A 15,420-nucleotide genomic window follows, 5' to 3' on the forward strand; every position below is an offset into this window, starting at 1 on the left:
GCAAGACCCTGTCTCAAAATAAAAAAGAATAAAAAATGGGCTGAGATGTGTCTCAGTGATTAAGCACCCCTGGGTTCAATCCCTAGTGCCAAAAAAGAAAAGAAATCTGTACAGCATCACATGGCTATTAAGTGTCAGAGCTGCAGCCTGGCACCAGAGTGCATGCTCTAAACCACTGCAAATCTACCTGCTTCCCTGACTTCCTGAGTTACTGTGCATAAGGTCCTTTGCCAGCCACTTTACCCATATTATTTCACAAAACAGCAGCCACCAGAGTCATTTTTTTTCAGTGTTAATCTCAAGCAAGCTCTGATCTTATTTATTATTCCCTCATTCTGAAATCTTCACTGGCTCCCTGCATGCTTACAAAATATGGCACAAACTTTCATAGCTTAGAATTCCAGCTCCTCCATGAGGTGGTTCCCACCCACTTTCCCAATCTTTGCAACTTTTCCCTCTCATGCACTTTACAATCCAGCCAAACTAAACCACTGCTATTCTTTGTACATATCTTAGACTCTCCTGACTTTGATCTTACCACACCCTCTGTGTAGAACATCCTTCCCTACAATTTCTGTGTATTCAAACTTGACCCAGATTTTATAAACGTGCATACACATTCACATATTTCATAAAGATATCATAATTAGGTACCCTTTAGAACCCAGATAAAATGTTACCTCCTCAATTAAGCCTTTTTCTGAAGTTTTTACTCCCTTTGAATGCCCACAACATCCTAAATCTTATGGTTCTTACAACTTTCAATGTTTCATTTTATTAAAATGTATGTGAATATGAAAATCAATTGCTAAATCTGTCTATCATTTTAAAATTTCCACCAACTTCCTTGAGGGTAGAATCAGTACTTTATACATAGTAGGCATTCAATAAATAGTCATTAAGTGAATAAATGAATGAAATACCACTCCAGATTGCTTTTGGGAAAGTTTCCCTAACCACTGTTGACAGTACTTTTTGTTATATTGCAAATCATTAATTTTAGGTTTTGTGAAAGCACAGAATCTCTTCCCCACAAAGGAGGGGAGGAGGACAAGCATCTCATTACACTACATTAGTTAAACTTCCCCATAAACACACAAGACATTCATTTGAAATGCAGTTTTCTTGATGAGAAACCTGATCCCTCAGTCTTCAGCAGTCTGGTTTTCCAGGGAGGCTATGCAAATGAGGAAGAGAAGCCAGGCAGCTGCTCCTTCAGGCCTTGATTTGGGGGAGGGGGGTTGGTGACTGAGGAGGATTAGAGCCAGGGGTGATGACATTCATCATGCTTTTAGGTAAGAGCAAAACACCAAACAAAATTGTGGAGATATTCTCTTTTCTTCTAGTCTAGCAGGGTGGACCACAGCTTTTGCTGTGTGCTCTTGAGATCATTCACTGGTGCCATTTTCCCCTCTAATACCAAGATAGATGTGTGTGTGTGTGTGTGCTTTTTAAAAAATAATAATTTAAATCCTAAACTGGTGCAGTGGCACAAGCCTGTAATCCCAGCAATTGAGGCTGAGGCAGGGGGAATCCCAAGTTTGAGGCTAGCCTCAGCAAATTAGCAAAAGCCTATTTCAAATTTTTAGAAAAGGGCACAATGGATGTAGCTGAGTGGCAGAGCATCCCTGGCTTCAATCCCCAATATATATATATATAAAAAAAAATCCTAAAAGACTCATCCCAGGACACTAGGATTCCAGAGTGATATTTACAGCAGACTTAATCAGTGCTGCTGGTGGAGGGATGTCAATCCTAACTTTTTTCTCTATCCAGACCTCTGATGCTGGGAGCAGGTCCCCTCTTTTCACTTTCTAGCTTGCATTCCAGCAAGGGCCAGCTTTGCATCTTCATGCTTTCCAACAAGCAGTCTTAGCACCCTCTAGAGACTTCCTCAATAGAGATGAAAGAAAGGGGAAACTCAAAAATTGAAAAACCAAGAAGGGTAGGAGGCAGAGGGAGAGCAGAGAGAAATATTTGGTACTAATGTTTTTTGAGCTCCTCAAGTAAGCCTGAGAAAAGTAATTGCTGGCAGCAAAACCCCTTCTGAAAATATAACGTTTAAATCTATTGCAGCATTCGATGGGATTCAGAGGGGTGTGTGTGTTAAGGACCCAAAGTATCACTAATCGGTCCCAAATGGGAGCCAGTTAATTTTGCATAGGGATTTTTTCCCCTAAATACCCTCAATCCTATCTCAACTCAGGTACTGCTGACTCATTCTGTAACAACTCAACCTGCCAGGGGACGTAGCATATGGTAAATGCCTCAGTGATTCCTGAATATCTATTACAAATGATTCTGGGAGGCAGAGAATTGGAGGGGGGCTCCCTGCAGTGAGGATGATGTGTCATTTCACCGGGGCCATGGGTGCCTCTTGAACATATCCAGAAGACATTTCATTTCCTATAAGTTCCTTTTTCTGCTTTTAGCATCAGACAAGCTAAACTGGTTTTTGCCAATGTCTAAAATAAAGCACCCAAACATATATAATAAAAAAAAATACCTTCAACCCCCCCAAACCCACTCACTCACCAACCAACAAACAACCCTGCATCCCTTTTGTTGTTTGACTTTTCAGGATGTAATCTCTTAACATTTTAAAGGGACATCTTTTCTCTCATTGCCGAGTCCATTATATAGAAACATAGATTCAAATTGGCATCTCTTTAGAACATGCCTTGTAGTAAGTAGTTCTACTCATCAATTATATGTCACCTTGGCAACAGAAAGGGCTGCACGCTATTTTTAGCGAATTATTACTTATCTCTTGCTATACCTCTTAGAAGTAAACCATTCTCATTCACACAAGGGAAAGTGAGTCATCCTGAATTAAAGAACCTTACCAGTGGCCTGGAGTGAATCGTCAGAGCTAGAATTAGAACACTAATTCTAATTCGAATCCAATGCTATCGTCACTAAATCCCAATGCTCTTTGGCTCTTTTCATTTTGAAAGGCTAGAGGCCCCAGCAAGCAGAGTGTATATTATCTGGGCAGGGAGTGGGGTGGGCGGAGAGGCAGGCTGGTCTGAGAGCTAAGCTAACAAACAGAACAAAATGGAAGAAGACTCAAAGAATAGGAGTCTTAAGGCTAGCTGTGCTAATGGCCCTTTGTGTGATCTGGGGTGGGTCATTTCATTGGTCTGCAACCACCAGGGCGGCCCAAGGTGCAGATTACATTCAGCTTTGTGTCATGTCATTGAGTTTATGTCTCATCTGTCTCTCTTTGTGACCTCCACAGCACCCAGTTCTGAGGGAATACTGGCCATGGAGTCAGACAAACTTGGATCCAGGGTTTACACGGTACCTTGGAAAAATCACTTCACTTTTCTGAACCTCAGTTTCCTTCTCTATCAAACAAGAATAACATTCCCCCCATGGGGTTATTGTGAGTATTAAATGATATAGCATTTGTGAAAGTCTTCTCCCAGAACCAGGCACATGGTAAGCACTCCATAACGTCGACTGAATAAATGAATGGCCTTAAGTCAGGCCCTTCGAGTGCTATGTTAATTCTTTCAGCCCACTAGGATACTGTTGAGTTCAGCACAGCACACCACAGCAGTGACTTCCTGAATAGTACTCTAATGGTCCCCAAAGGCACAGAGAAATTTCATAGTGTCACCGCCCGGTTATACCTGTTCTGGGAATACAGTAATTCATTTTCCAGTGCTGCCAATCTAATACCTTTCACCAAACACAAAATTCACTTTAAGAAGGGGCAAAAACACAAATGCCTTTCTGTTACATAGAAGTTGGAAGAATATATTATTAAAATTGAAACCGACTTCTCTGATTTCTTAGGCAAAAAATCAGATTGGAAGCCAAACAGCTATTTGGCCTTTGCAGACCCTGGATAGTGATGCCCTTGGGGGAAAGGGGAGAGCTGGAGTCATTCCAAACTGTAGTTACAACATTTGTGTGTATATTTACTGCTTGTGCTTATGCTCTCTGCACTTAGTTTTTACTCTCTGAAGCCTTGAAGAATTCACAATTTACCTAGAGCACAGTTTAATACATGTGAGTAGAACTATAGGCCTATATCTCTGTTTCTCATTTCCTAATCATATTTTCTCCCCTCCCTATATAACTGATACCTCTTCTTTTTCAATTCAATTGTTCTGCTTTTCGAGCATAGGTAGACAATCATGATTTGTTAACAATACACATGCCCCTGGCCCTTCCCTCACCCTTCTTTACCCAGGAGGGCCTCCCTAAGATTCAAAGCCGAAATCCTGCCATATAGTTAGCACCTGGCGTAGCTCATCAAAATATAATATCCTTTCCCAGATGATTGGAAATCTCTGCAATGCCATCACACAATGAGGTGTGCAAGAAAGAGTTTGGGGATTGATTTTCATCATTAACTTGATATTGCATGGTTTTTGTGGGACTTAAAAAGAAATGCATTTTTATTACTTTTAAGTACTGCACATAGAGTAACTCCAACTCATCATATTTTAACAGTTATTTTTCTGGGGCAGGATGTATTTTAAACATGTCTATGTTAGAGTGTCTGGTGGATCATTTAGGATCAGTGTCCTGTTGCTTGATGAAATCCAGATCACTTCGATGAAATCCAGATGGGGAAACTGGGTCTCTGGCAATGGCTGCCAGATCTTCTCCATATGAAATCTCTCTAGTCTGTATGCAAATTCAAAACTCCATATCCTGGAAATCCCAAACCAATCAAGTGGCGCTCAGCTTCTTAGTTACTGGACTAAACACAGGGAAGCGATTCATTCTTCCCTGAGGAAATAAGCATTTCTTACATACATCTATCTTGGCACAAAAAGGGCTGGCTAAGCAAATTAATAGTGTAAACAGGATTGCACTGGGGAATGTTTGTCCTACTTAGGAGAATAAAGTTTTTATGCACTTTGTGCACATCTACTTACATACAAATAATTGATATGCTAATTACAAATGATTCTTAAAGACCCTTCCCTGAGGTGCTCTACTATGCTGTTAGTCTACTTTGAATTACTAGCATGTCCAGTGCTTGAAAGTAATAAAAATGCATTTAAAAATATTCTGTGATTTAGTCTGGCTTTCCTCTAATTAGGCTGAATTAGTGAGGCTTGCCTATATTTAAATAGGATAGATATTTTTCTACTTAATCCTTAACACATTTAAGATGCCCCAACACCCCCTTTCCCCATCCCTTCCTTTCCTCTTCAGAATTGTTCCACAAGGGCCTGGCACACACACCCCCTTCCATCTCTAGTTCACTACTCAACTGTGCTTGCATCATCTCTAGGCAAACGCTGCCTTTAGTCCCTGGCACACTTCCTCCTTCACTTGTTAACTTGTTAGCCAGTTATTTGAGATGACTTTATTTTTTCTTTTGCAGAGATATTTTCTTTAGTCCTTCTTTAAGAGCCAATGGGTATGGATCTTTCTCGATTGCACAGTGGGTAACAGTGCACACAGACAAAAGTCCAGTCAAACTTAGCATCAGGCTTTTTCATCAGGTGGTGGATACAGGATTTGACTAAATCTCTGTACGATCTATGTCAACAGAACACAGTGAAGCAGCTCATCAGTCCTGGCAGCTGCTAGGTGTATGGCAATGTCAGGCACAGTCATTCAAAGCCATAACATATTACAGCACAGTCTAAACAGTAATTTTTCTAGGCTAGACTAAAGGGACAGAATAGTGACTACAAAATATGGGATGGGGAGGACTGGGGCAGGGGTAGGAAGTGCCTGGTATATAGAAGCTGAGAGGAGTAATGAATTTTGATGTTACAACATACTATTAAGCACAGATAAAGTTAAGTTAGGAATTCTTTTCAGAGAAAATCTACATTGAAGAGTGTGATTCTCAAGCTTTCCATTTAAGCAAGGTCTTCCTGCCTCTGGATAGTTTCAGAACATGTTCCAGCATCAGAATGTATTAAACTGCTGCCAAAGAATCAGGTCACTTTCTCCAGGGGGCAGAGATCAGTCAGCACTAAGAAGAGAGGAGGGAAAATGCACATCAGAATGACAGAACAAACCCACAGAATTCCAGAACATTGTCCTCCTTGACTGAAATGGAAAAAAAAATACCATCTATGAAGACTTTTTCACTTGGTGTGTGTGGGGGTGTGGGGGGTGGGATGTTACGGTAAAGCTCAGGAACTGGTCATGAAAGACACCAGATGAGAGGGAAAGGAGGTGAAAATAGGCACTGTTCCTCTAACCATCTGGATTTAAATCCCTAAGGACTAGGTGAAGGAAAATACCAGTACTCACTGCAACCCTAAACAATTTCTGGAGACTGGCAGGGTGAGCTCATTTAGAGTTGAGGAAAACTCAGATAATGAACCACAGTATCCCTCCCTCCAAATTATCTTACATTCTTAGGTACTTAATGTATTTTGAATTCAATATCTTAAAAGACACATCAAACTAGGAAGAATAAATGAATAGCCCACTTTGGCCTCATTTCCACCTGTGGCTAACATTAGCAGTGAATTTAATTAGTGTCTGAGTCATCTATTTTTCTAGAAACAATAGGCAATTTTACATCTGCCACACCACAAGGAGAGGCAGGATAGACATTTATCAAATAGAACAAAAGCATTTATTACAAATACCTTACTTACAGAGGGCTAAGTTCCTGATGCAAGGCTTACAGAATGAATTGGCTACTTCCTTTACCTTCATCATTGGGCAAAAGTGAGCTAGTGATTACTGAGGTAGTATAACTGTGACCCAACTGAAGGGTGGTAGAATGATTGTGTAAAGAAATCCTGCCAGCTCTCCGATTGTAATAAAAATGGGGATGAAGATGAATGTAAGGGGGTGGGGAATATAATACAATTGAGGGGTAGAGTGATTGCCTAGCATGTGCAAGGCCCTAGGTTTAATCCCCAGCACACATGCACATGTACACGCTCTTGTGTGCACCGCGCACACACACACACACACACACACACACACACATGGAGACAGACAAATAAGTCTACATAATTATTTGTTCTCAAATGCAAATTCCTAGAGAGTCCATCACTCCTTATCAAATGAGAGAGAATTTTAACAATTTGTATGCTTAAAATATTTACGCATGAATAAGTGAGTATGCATTGCTTTTGCCACGTCATGAAGCCAAAGGGAATGCAATTGTTGGGTTCCCTTTCACTGAAGATTTACTGCTTCTAAAACTGAATTATAAGAACTCTGGAGTCCCAAGTGGAAGATAATTTCCAGATGACTTATCATTATAATGAAAGAAAAACCTATCATCATTAAAACATCTCTTCTTTAAATATTAACATTAAAAGTCAATAGTGAAAGGAAACATTTCCCTTAAATGTCCTTTAGTGACATCCCTTGGTTCTCATTTTATTCAATTGGTATTGGCTGAACCACTTATAGCACGGAGAATCTCCACCCTATACGCACATATTAACTTTTGCCAGGACTGAGAGATGGTATAAATTTTGCCTATAGTTGCAGAAATGCAAAGTTAAAAATCTTTAGCAGTACTAGCTGTTAAAAACCACAAGAAAAGGATGTAATTCCACGAGAAGATCTCTATAAAATGACATGTGACTCTGTTCACCTTCTAAAGCAGGAAGTCAGGATTTTCTCCTTTGAAAATGAAGGGAAAAGAGGATTTACAGAATCTCCATATTTCCAAACTTTAATTAGGAATTTAAAACCTAAGAAGTAAATTCTGGCAATATTTATTCTTATTTTCTGCCCATAAAATTACAAATTAAATCCTGAGGATTAAGAGATTCTTATTTTTGGCAAAACTCTAAATTGCACTTTCACAAACATACCCAATAGATTGTGTATACTATAGATCATGTGGTTCATTTGCATAAAGCTAAATAGTTTCTTTCTCTTTTTTAGGAGCTTTTCTGCAATCCCTGAGATAAAAATTCCCAAGAAGTATTGGGGGTAGTATTTTTCTTTGCAACAATGAAATTTCATACTTCCACGTGATACTTTGGAGACAAGGTAGTCAATGGTTAAGAAGTAGACAGATAGGGATTCAAACTCTGGCTTCACTATTTCCTAGTTGCTTGACTTTAAGCAAGTCAATTTTTTCTCCAGTTTTATCATTTGTAGAATGAGAATAATCATACCTACTTTTAGAGGCATTACAGAATGTAGATTGTTACAAAGATCAAGAGAAGAAATGTAAAATTTTAGTGCAATTTCCTTCTTCTAGAAGCTAGACCAGGGTGCAGAAGCCTCATCTCTCATTTAACATCACCAGTGCCTAGCATAGTGTCTGTCATAAAGTAGACATTCAATACAATTTTACAGAATGAATGAATAAAATAGTTTAACAATATTTAAAGATACACACCTAAATTGAATAGGAAAACATGTGAAATGTTAAGGCCAGCACCAGGTACAGAGTAAACTATGTAGCCTAGTAACTCCTCCTTTGCCTTCCTTTTCTTCTTGTTAATTAATGTTTTTAAAACCCTATGAGATGATGTCAGCTGCTTGACTGTTTTGTGGGAAGGTCAGAATGGCTCTGGAGAGGTGAATTTTGGCTCCAGACCCACAGGAACTGATTCTATGCTTAAAACACTACTGGCTTGTATTCCAGAGGCAATGTCAGAATCTGAGGAAAATTCTAATACAATAAAGTATACTGTGAAGGTACCATATTAAGTTTATTAGTGCTATGTTTTTTTTTTCTCTTCCTTGTTGGGTGTGAGTGGAACTCAATACAGATGGACACAGAAATTCCACTCAAGAACAAAATTTAGGTTTAAAAGAGCCGTGTCTTTAATGACCCTGCTGTTGTTCTAGAAAACAAGTTGTTTTGGGGTTGGCTACTGTGGCTAGCCCATTAATAGTAGAGCTAATGTTTAAGAAAAGCAGTTGAAGAGGTAGTAAAAACTGCTGAATTCATGCCTTTGCAACCACAAAAAATAAAATAGAAGCATATAATATTTCTCTCATAAAAGGAAAAAGCAAAATATTACATTTTTTTAAACTTATGAGGTCTCTGAATTTTTCTTTAAGTTTTTGATGGGGACAAAAGTATTCCTTCAATTTTGAGCTATATAACACAAGCCCTAAGACTCAAGGTAAACAGACCAAGGACAATCCAGATAGATTTGTATTAAAAAAAATACACACACACACACACACACATACACACACACACACACATATATATATATATATACACACACACACACACACACCCATATATATTTAGTTGTAGTTGGACACAATACCTTTATTTATTTATTTTTATGTGGTGCTGAGGATCGAACCCAGGGCCTTACATGTACTAGGTGAGCGCTCTACTGCTGAGCCACAACCCCAGCCCCTAGATTCATATTTTAATAGCTACTATAATGAACGCTAGTTCTCTAGAATAAGGTTATTTCTCTGGTCATGTTGTTAGCACTTATTAGCAAAGTTTTGTATATGTGAATATAAAAACTGTTACTAAATGAGAACTCCAGCTCAACAGAATCTTTAAGAAGTCCTAATTATTAAGAAATCTATTTAACAATATGTCTTCCTTTTGGTAAAAGATTTATACAGTGTCTGTTCGTATTATCTTACAAAGTTGAATAGTTGAATATTCTTTTTTTTTTTTTTTGGTGGGGGTACTGGGGATTGAAACCAGGAGCACTTGACCATTGAGCCATATCCCTAGCCCTATTTTGTATTTTATTTAGAGACAGGGTCTCACTGAGTTGCTTAGCACCTCACTTTTGCTGAGGCTGGCTTTGAACTCGCTATCCTCCTGTCTCAGTCTCCCAAGCAGCTGGGATTATAGGTGTGTGCCCCTGTGCCCGGTGAATATTCTTAATTTTTTTTCATAACATTGAACTGTTGACTTCAGTATATGCATCTGTACTTATTATAGGTACATATGCATAGTTTTCCTATGAGACATATACTAATAATCAGATATTTAGTAAAGATTGCTTTCTGGCTACTAGTGTTGTAAGATTATGGATAGGATACATACTAAGAAGTATTAACACAACTTTGAATTTCTTCATTCAAACTTGGTATGTGTCATGGAAGTTGACAGTGAGCAAGCAGCTAGGTCATTCTGCAGGGTTTGAGGTTTCAGAATGGTACCCTGATATTTACCCAAAACTCCCACAAACCAACAGCAAAGAAGTACTTGTTATCGTCACTCTCTCTTACAAATTCTTGGGTGTAAATGTTCTGAAAATCAACAATGCATTTTAGGTAGTAGGTGAGACATAATTAAGACTATCTCACATTGCATTCAAATACTGCTCTGAGAGAAAATAGGTTAAACATAGGCAGCAGTTCCTTGCTTCCTTCACACTGCTGGAGGTGGAACCCAGGGCATTTTCTTTTTTAGATGCCAAAACCTGGGAACTAGCAAACCCTTCCTTTGTTAAAACACCTTCCCTCTCTCACCAAACATACATACACTTATATGTATGTATGGCCCCAGGGTAGAGTGGGGTTGGTGGGCTTTCATGCAAATTCAGATTAAAGGGGCTGGGGCTGTAGCTCAGAGGCAGAGCACTTGCCTGGCACATGTGAGGCATTGGGTTTGAGGCTTATCACCACATAAAAATAAACAAATAAAATAAAGGCATGCTGTCCTTCTATAACTACAAAAAATTAAAATAAATAGGTAAATACAGATTACAATATACTTCTATCATCTCTATACTGGAGCCATAAGATTCCATTTGAAGGATGGAATAATGTTGATGTTCTTTTATGCTAGCTAAAATAGTACATTACTTGGTATACCAACTCTAGTAGCTCCCATGCAAACTATAAGAATCTTATGGGAATCATTGATTCTTCCCTTAGGATAAAATAACCTAGAAAAGTCTAATTACAAGATTGTCAATTACATAAAATGGAACCCAAGATTTTTGGTAATGTTAGAAAATATTGATGTAAAAATGGTGCAACCATTATGTAAAGCAGTATGGAGATTCCTCAGAAAACTTGGAATGGGACCACCATTTGACTCACCTATCCCACTCCTCGGTTTATAGTCACAGGACTTAAAATCAGCATACTACAGTGATGCAGCTACATCAATGTTTATAGCAGCTCAATTCACAATAGCCAAACTACTGAACCAAACTAGATGCTCTTCAACAGAAAAATGGAAAAACAAAATATAGTATACACAATGGAATATTATTCAGCCTTAAAGAAGAATGAAATTATGCATTTCCAGGTAAATGGGTGGAGCTGGAGAATATCATGCTAAGCAAATAAGCCAATCCCAAAAAAACAAAGGCTGAATATTTTTTCTGATATATGGATGCTAATTTAAAATAAGTGGGGTAGGGAAGAATAGAGATACTTTGGATTTGGCAGAACGGACTGAAGGGAGGGGAGGGAGTATGGGGATAAGAAGGTTAGAAGAATGAATTGGACATTATTACCCTATGTGCATATACGACTATGCGACTGGTATAATTCCACATCATACGACCAGAAGAATGAGAAATTATACTCCATTTATGGATGATATGTCAAAATGTATTCTACTGTCATGTATAACTAATTAGAACAAATAAATAAATTCCATATACAGTCTATTACAAAAAGAAACTTTAAGCCATTTTTTAAAACGAAGGGGGTGTGTTCAATCTTAAAATGAAACCATTAAATGTCTACCCAACTAGCTGGCAAATAAAAAACGCTACACCAGAGGAACAACTTTAAAAAGGAATGAAGAGAGAAAGGGAGGGAGAGAAAAGGAAGAAGGGGGGGGGAAAGGAAGAATGGAAGGAAGGTGGAAGAAATGAAAGAAGAGGAAAGGAAAAAAAAACAATTTATGTGAATCCCACAGAGAGAAGCAGCTCAGGAGCAAACTAGAAATTGGGTGACAAAAATTAGAGCATCTATAAGTGAACCAGTGATAAAGATGAAAATGAAATAATAGATATACCAAATGACTTTTATAAAATAATGAGCCATTCGTATAACTAATATGCCATTTGAGGTAGGCAGATGGGTCAGACTCCATTTCCAAGACACATATTGAAAGGAGTCAAAAGCATAATTTGGAACAGAGTGAGATAATTACCAGACCTGGTAAAACTAGTTGGCAAAGATGGTTTTGTTTTGTTTGTATCACTTTTCCTCTAGTGCTCCACTACCTATTCCCTGCTCTTCTGAATACTCAAGGAGTTCGTGCTCTAACCCTTTGCAAATTGGCTATCTGTGAAATAATACGCCTATGGCAATGTGGCGGTGAGGAAGCTATGTTGGGCCAAGTTTTCATTTTAAGGTCTATTTCTAACTGTAGAAACAATGTCTGTTTCCTGTTAAAGGAATTTCAGGTATTAGTCCAACAGATGGGAGGGATGTTTGGACCAGGAAGCCTTCCTGGCACCCCTGGAATCAGAGGTGACTTCACATCATGCCCTGACCAGACTTAACTTCTGAAGGAAATCAAAGGAAACAATTATTGTACCTCTAATGAAAACCTGGAACCTGTTATTCTGGGTGATCACTGTGTGAATTGCCGGTGTGACTCTGCAGGCAAAAGGGCCTTGGGATCTATAAACTGATGAGTGTCTGGTTCTCTAGTAGGCAAACTGGAAGAATCTTTAATAAATGCTAGCCTCTTGGACACAAAAGCCACCAATCTACTGGGATGCGGGTGGCAAAAGGGTTTCTGTAAAGGGAAATCATGTATAATCTTTTTCCAGATCTTTTCTTTGGGGCTAAATTTACTTTTAAAATGCTTCTAATTAAGTTTGATACTAAGACTATTTTTAAACATGAATTACCATGGGATTTAAATTTTTTAATCATGTAGTAGAAAATGGTGTATCTAAAAAAAAAACTATAGGAAAGAAACAGACTTTTTTTGACTGAAGGAGGAGAACTAGTAGACTTGGGGGGTGGGTACTGGGAAATCCTCAAGTATGCAGATAACATTCAGCTTTTGCTGGCAGTGAAATGCCAAGCTGATTGGGGAGAAAGGAAGATCTCAGGAGGCTTTATGATTGGCAGATGAGCTTGAATAGGGGCACATGTAAGGTGATATATTTAGGGAGGGCTGATATTACAAATTATACTTGCAGGATGATGGGTGGTGACCTTTCAATTAAGACCCAGGAAAGAGCTCTAGGAAACCCTGTGGACAGTGCACTACAGAGAACAATGTAGCTTCCAGCTATGCCAAAGGTGGGGGGGGGCAACAAGATGTTGGGCACTGTTAATAAGGGGATTAAAAGACAAACAAAATAATTCTCCTTTTACACAGAACCACAGGACATCTTCTTTGGTCAAGTTACATAAGCAGCTCTGATCTGTACATCTCAAGGACAGGACAGAGCCTAAGGGGAACAAAGAAGGGCAATTAAACCATCAATGGCAGGCTCAAAACAAAACAAGTCCAAAAAAAGTTGTTTTTCTTTCTTTTTTTTTTCAGTCTGATAATACAGAGGTAGCCAGGGGACATGATCAAAATCATGAAGAAGCTAGTACTGCTGAATGACTGAGTGATGCGTTGGCTGGCCAAATCTCTGGAGCAAAGAGGTACTTTTGAAGCATAAAGTTTTTATTTTTTAATAGTTCTACTTTGTTTATACAATTGCCAGTGATGACGGCCAATGCAGGCCGGCTCCTTTGGGAAGTCCCTGTTTTCCACCAGAGGTTGGGAGAAATGTGAGCTGAGGGGGTGGGGGGATCAAGAGTACCTCAATCCCCACTGCTTACCTTCAGAATTGTTGACTGGCTCACTTCCAGCCAGACTCACTCTCTCTGTTGCCATTGTCAGCAGTGAATTTGTGCCTGACCAATCTCAATTTTTATGAATACGAGTTTAGTTTCTCCCTTTTTCCTTTCCATAGGACTTGTCAACTCCAGAGGTCTACACACTAAACTGTCCACCGATAACTATCTGTAATTTAATCCTTAACTATAAGGGAAAAGAACAGAGTTCTGAGCCGGGGGAATAGCTCAGTGAGAGAGCATATGGTTAGCATGCACAAAGCTCTGTGTTTGATACCCGGCACTACAAATACACACACAAATTTCTTATACTAATTTTAACAGATAGAACTCAAGAATGCACAATGAAGAATTATAGAGGGGATTATAGAATTGTAGAGAGAAGAAGCAGAGGTTTCCATAAGAGAAAATAGAGATGTACACTGCCAAGCTAATGAAATCACACACACACAGGTTTCTTTAGCTGAGGAAGTAGTAGAAAAAGGATTCCCAGGGACAGCTTACAAGTTTTTCTTTTTCTTAATCATACCAGGAAGCAGGTAATATCAAAGCTGGAGGAAGGCTCTGATCCAATCACTTGGCCATCCCTAACAGGAGATGGCTACCCGATTAAATAAGCATAAGAAACAGTGTCTAAAAGCTATGTGGACATACAATGTTTTTCTCTTTCAAACTGTTGCTTGAAAAAAAAAAAAAAAAAGAATTGTGCCAGATGAGGGACCATTTCATTCTATAGAAATGCAATCCTCTTGCTCCTGGCTCGATGGTTCTGTAATACCTCTCACAGATGTGGTAGTACTTCTCATCCTGTATGCCATCCTGAAGGGGCACATTTACACTATAGTACCGTCCTTTCCCTAGGCCGACATCAGATACATCACCTGTTCCTGTAACAGAGAAGAACACTGTGTTCAGTTATTAGAAACATGTGAACTAGAAAACTTGAAGGATTGTCTGACAGGAATTTAGAAGGCCAAAACAGTCAGTTAGCAGAACAATTCTGAATTAGTAATCATTTTCTAAGGGAATGAAATTATGAAAAATAATATACAGTAGGAACAAGGATAAATAATGTTGGGGAAGCCAGGAAACTGAAAAACCTTCATTTCCATCGTACTGGATGAAATAAAAATTAAGATATTAACTCCTTTGCTTGACTCTTTGTGCTTTTGAGGTTGACATAATATCACTGTGTCACTGCAATTATCAGGATGTTAGGAATTACTTGTGGTATCTGATAGTACAGGAAGTTTAACTGATCTGCCTATTAACAGTCCATAAAAATCATCTGGAAGAAGAAACCGTGTTATTGTCATTCCTCTTATCATTGTCACCTGAAATGACCTGTGTTGAAATTTTGTGTAGAATAGCCTCCATAACATAGTAACAGGATGGAGCTATACAAATATAAGATATAGGGATGTACAGAACAATTGCAGTATCTATTCATCAAAAGTACAGGGAGCACATAAGTCACTTGCCTGGGAAAAATCCTGGGGAGAATTTGTGCAGGGACACAGTCATGACTTTGGAGGTGAAACTGAAGGCATCTTCTACACCTACCAGAGAAAGAAATGTCAGAAGAATCACTTCATATATAGAACTTCTGTTTCTGATACCTAAAAATCTAGAAAGCAGTTGTGGGAAGAAGGGGAGAAAGGAAGGTGGCAATAACAAAACTAACAAGCCAAGGAATAAAAGTGACAAACCCCTGGTCTCTGATCTTTGTAATTACAGATG

The 15,420-nt window shown here is 38.8% G+C and overlaps 1 protein-coding gene across 3 annotated transcripts in view; it reads right to left on the bottom strand.

The window, feature by feature from the left end:
- Positions 1–15,420, bottom strand: part of Hdac8 (histone deacetylase 8) — a 234,164-nt gene that overhangs the window by 134,926 nt on the left and 83,818 nt on the right. For all 3 annotated transcript variants that reach the window (XM_046420240.2, XM_046420238.2, XM_046420239.2), the window contains exons 6-7: positions 15,162–15,239; positions 14,459–14,567 (exon numbers count right to left, since the gene is read on the bottom strand). In XM_046420240.2, coding sequence (XP_046276196.1) covers positions 14,459–14,567; positions 15,162–15,239 — 187 coding nt within the window. The remainder of the gene's footprint in view (positions 1–14,458; positions 14,568–15,161; positions 15,240–15,420) is intronic.

Source organism: Marmota monax, unplaced genomic scaffold (assembly GCF_021218885.2).
Source record: "Marmota monax isolate L192 unplaced genomic scaffold, Marmota_monax_Labrador192_F-V1.1 WCK01_AAM20220418_F8-fsc00364, whole genome shotgun sequence".
In the NCBI taxonomy this organism is placed as follows: domain Eukaryota; kingdom Metazoa; phylum Chordata; class Mammalia; order Rodentia; family Sciuridae; genus Marmota; species Marmota monax.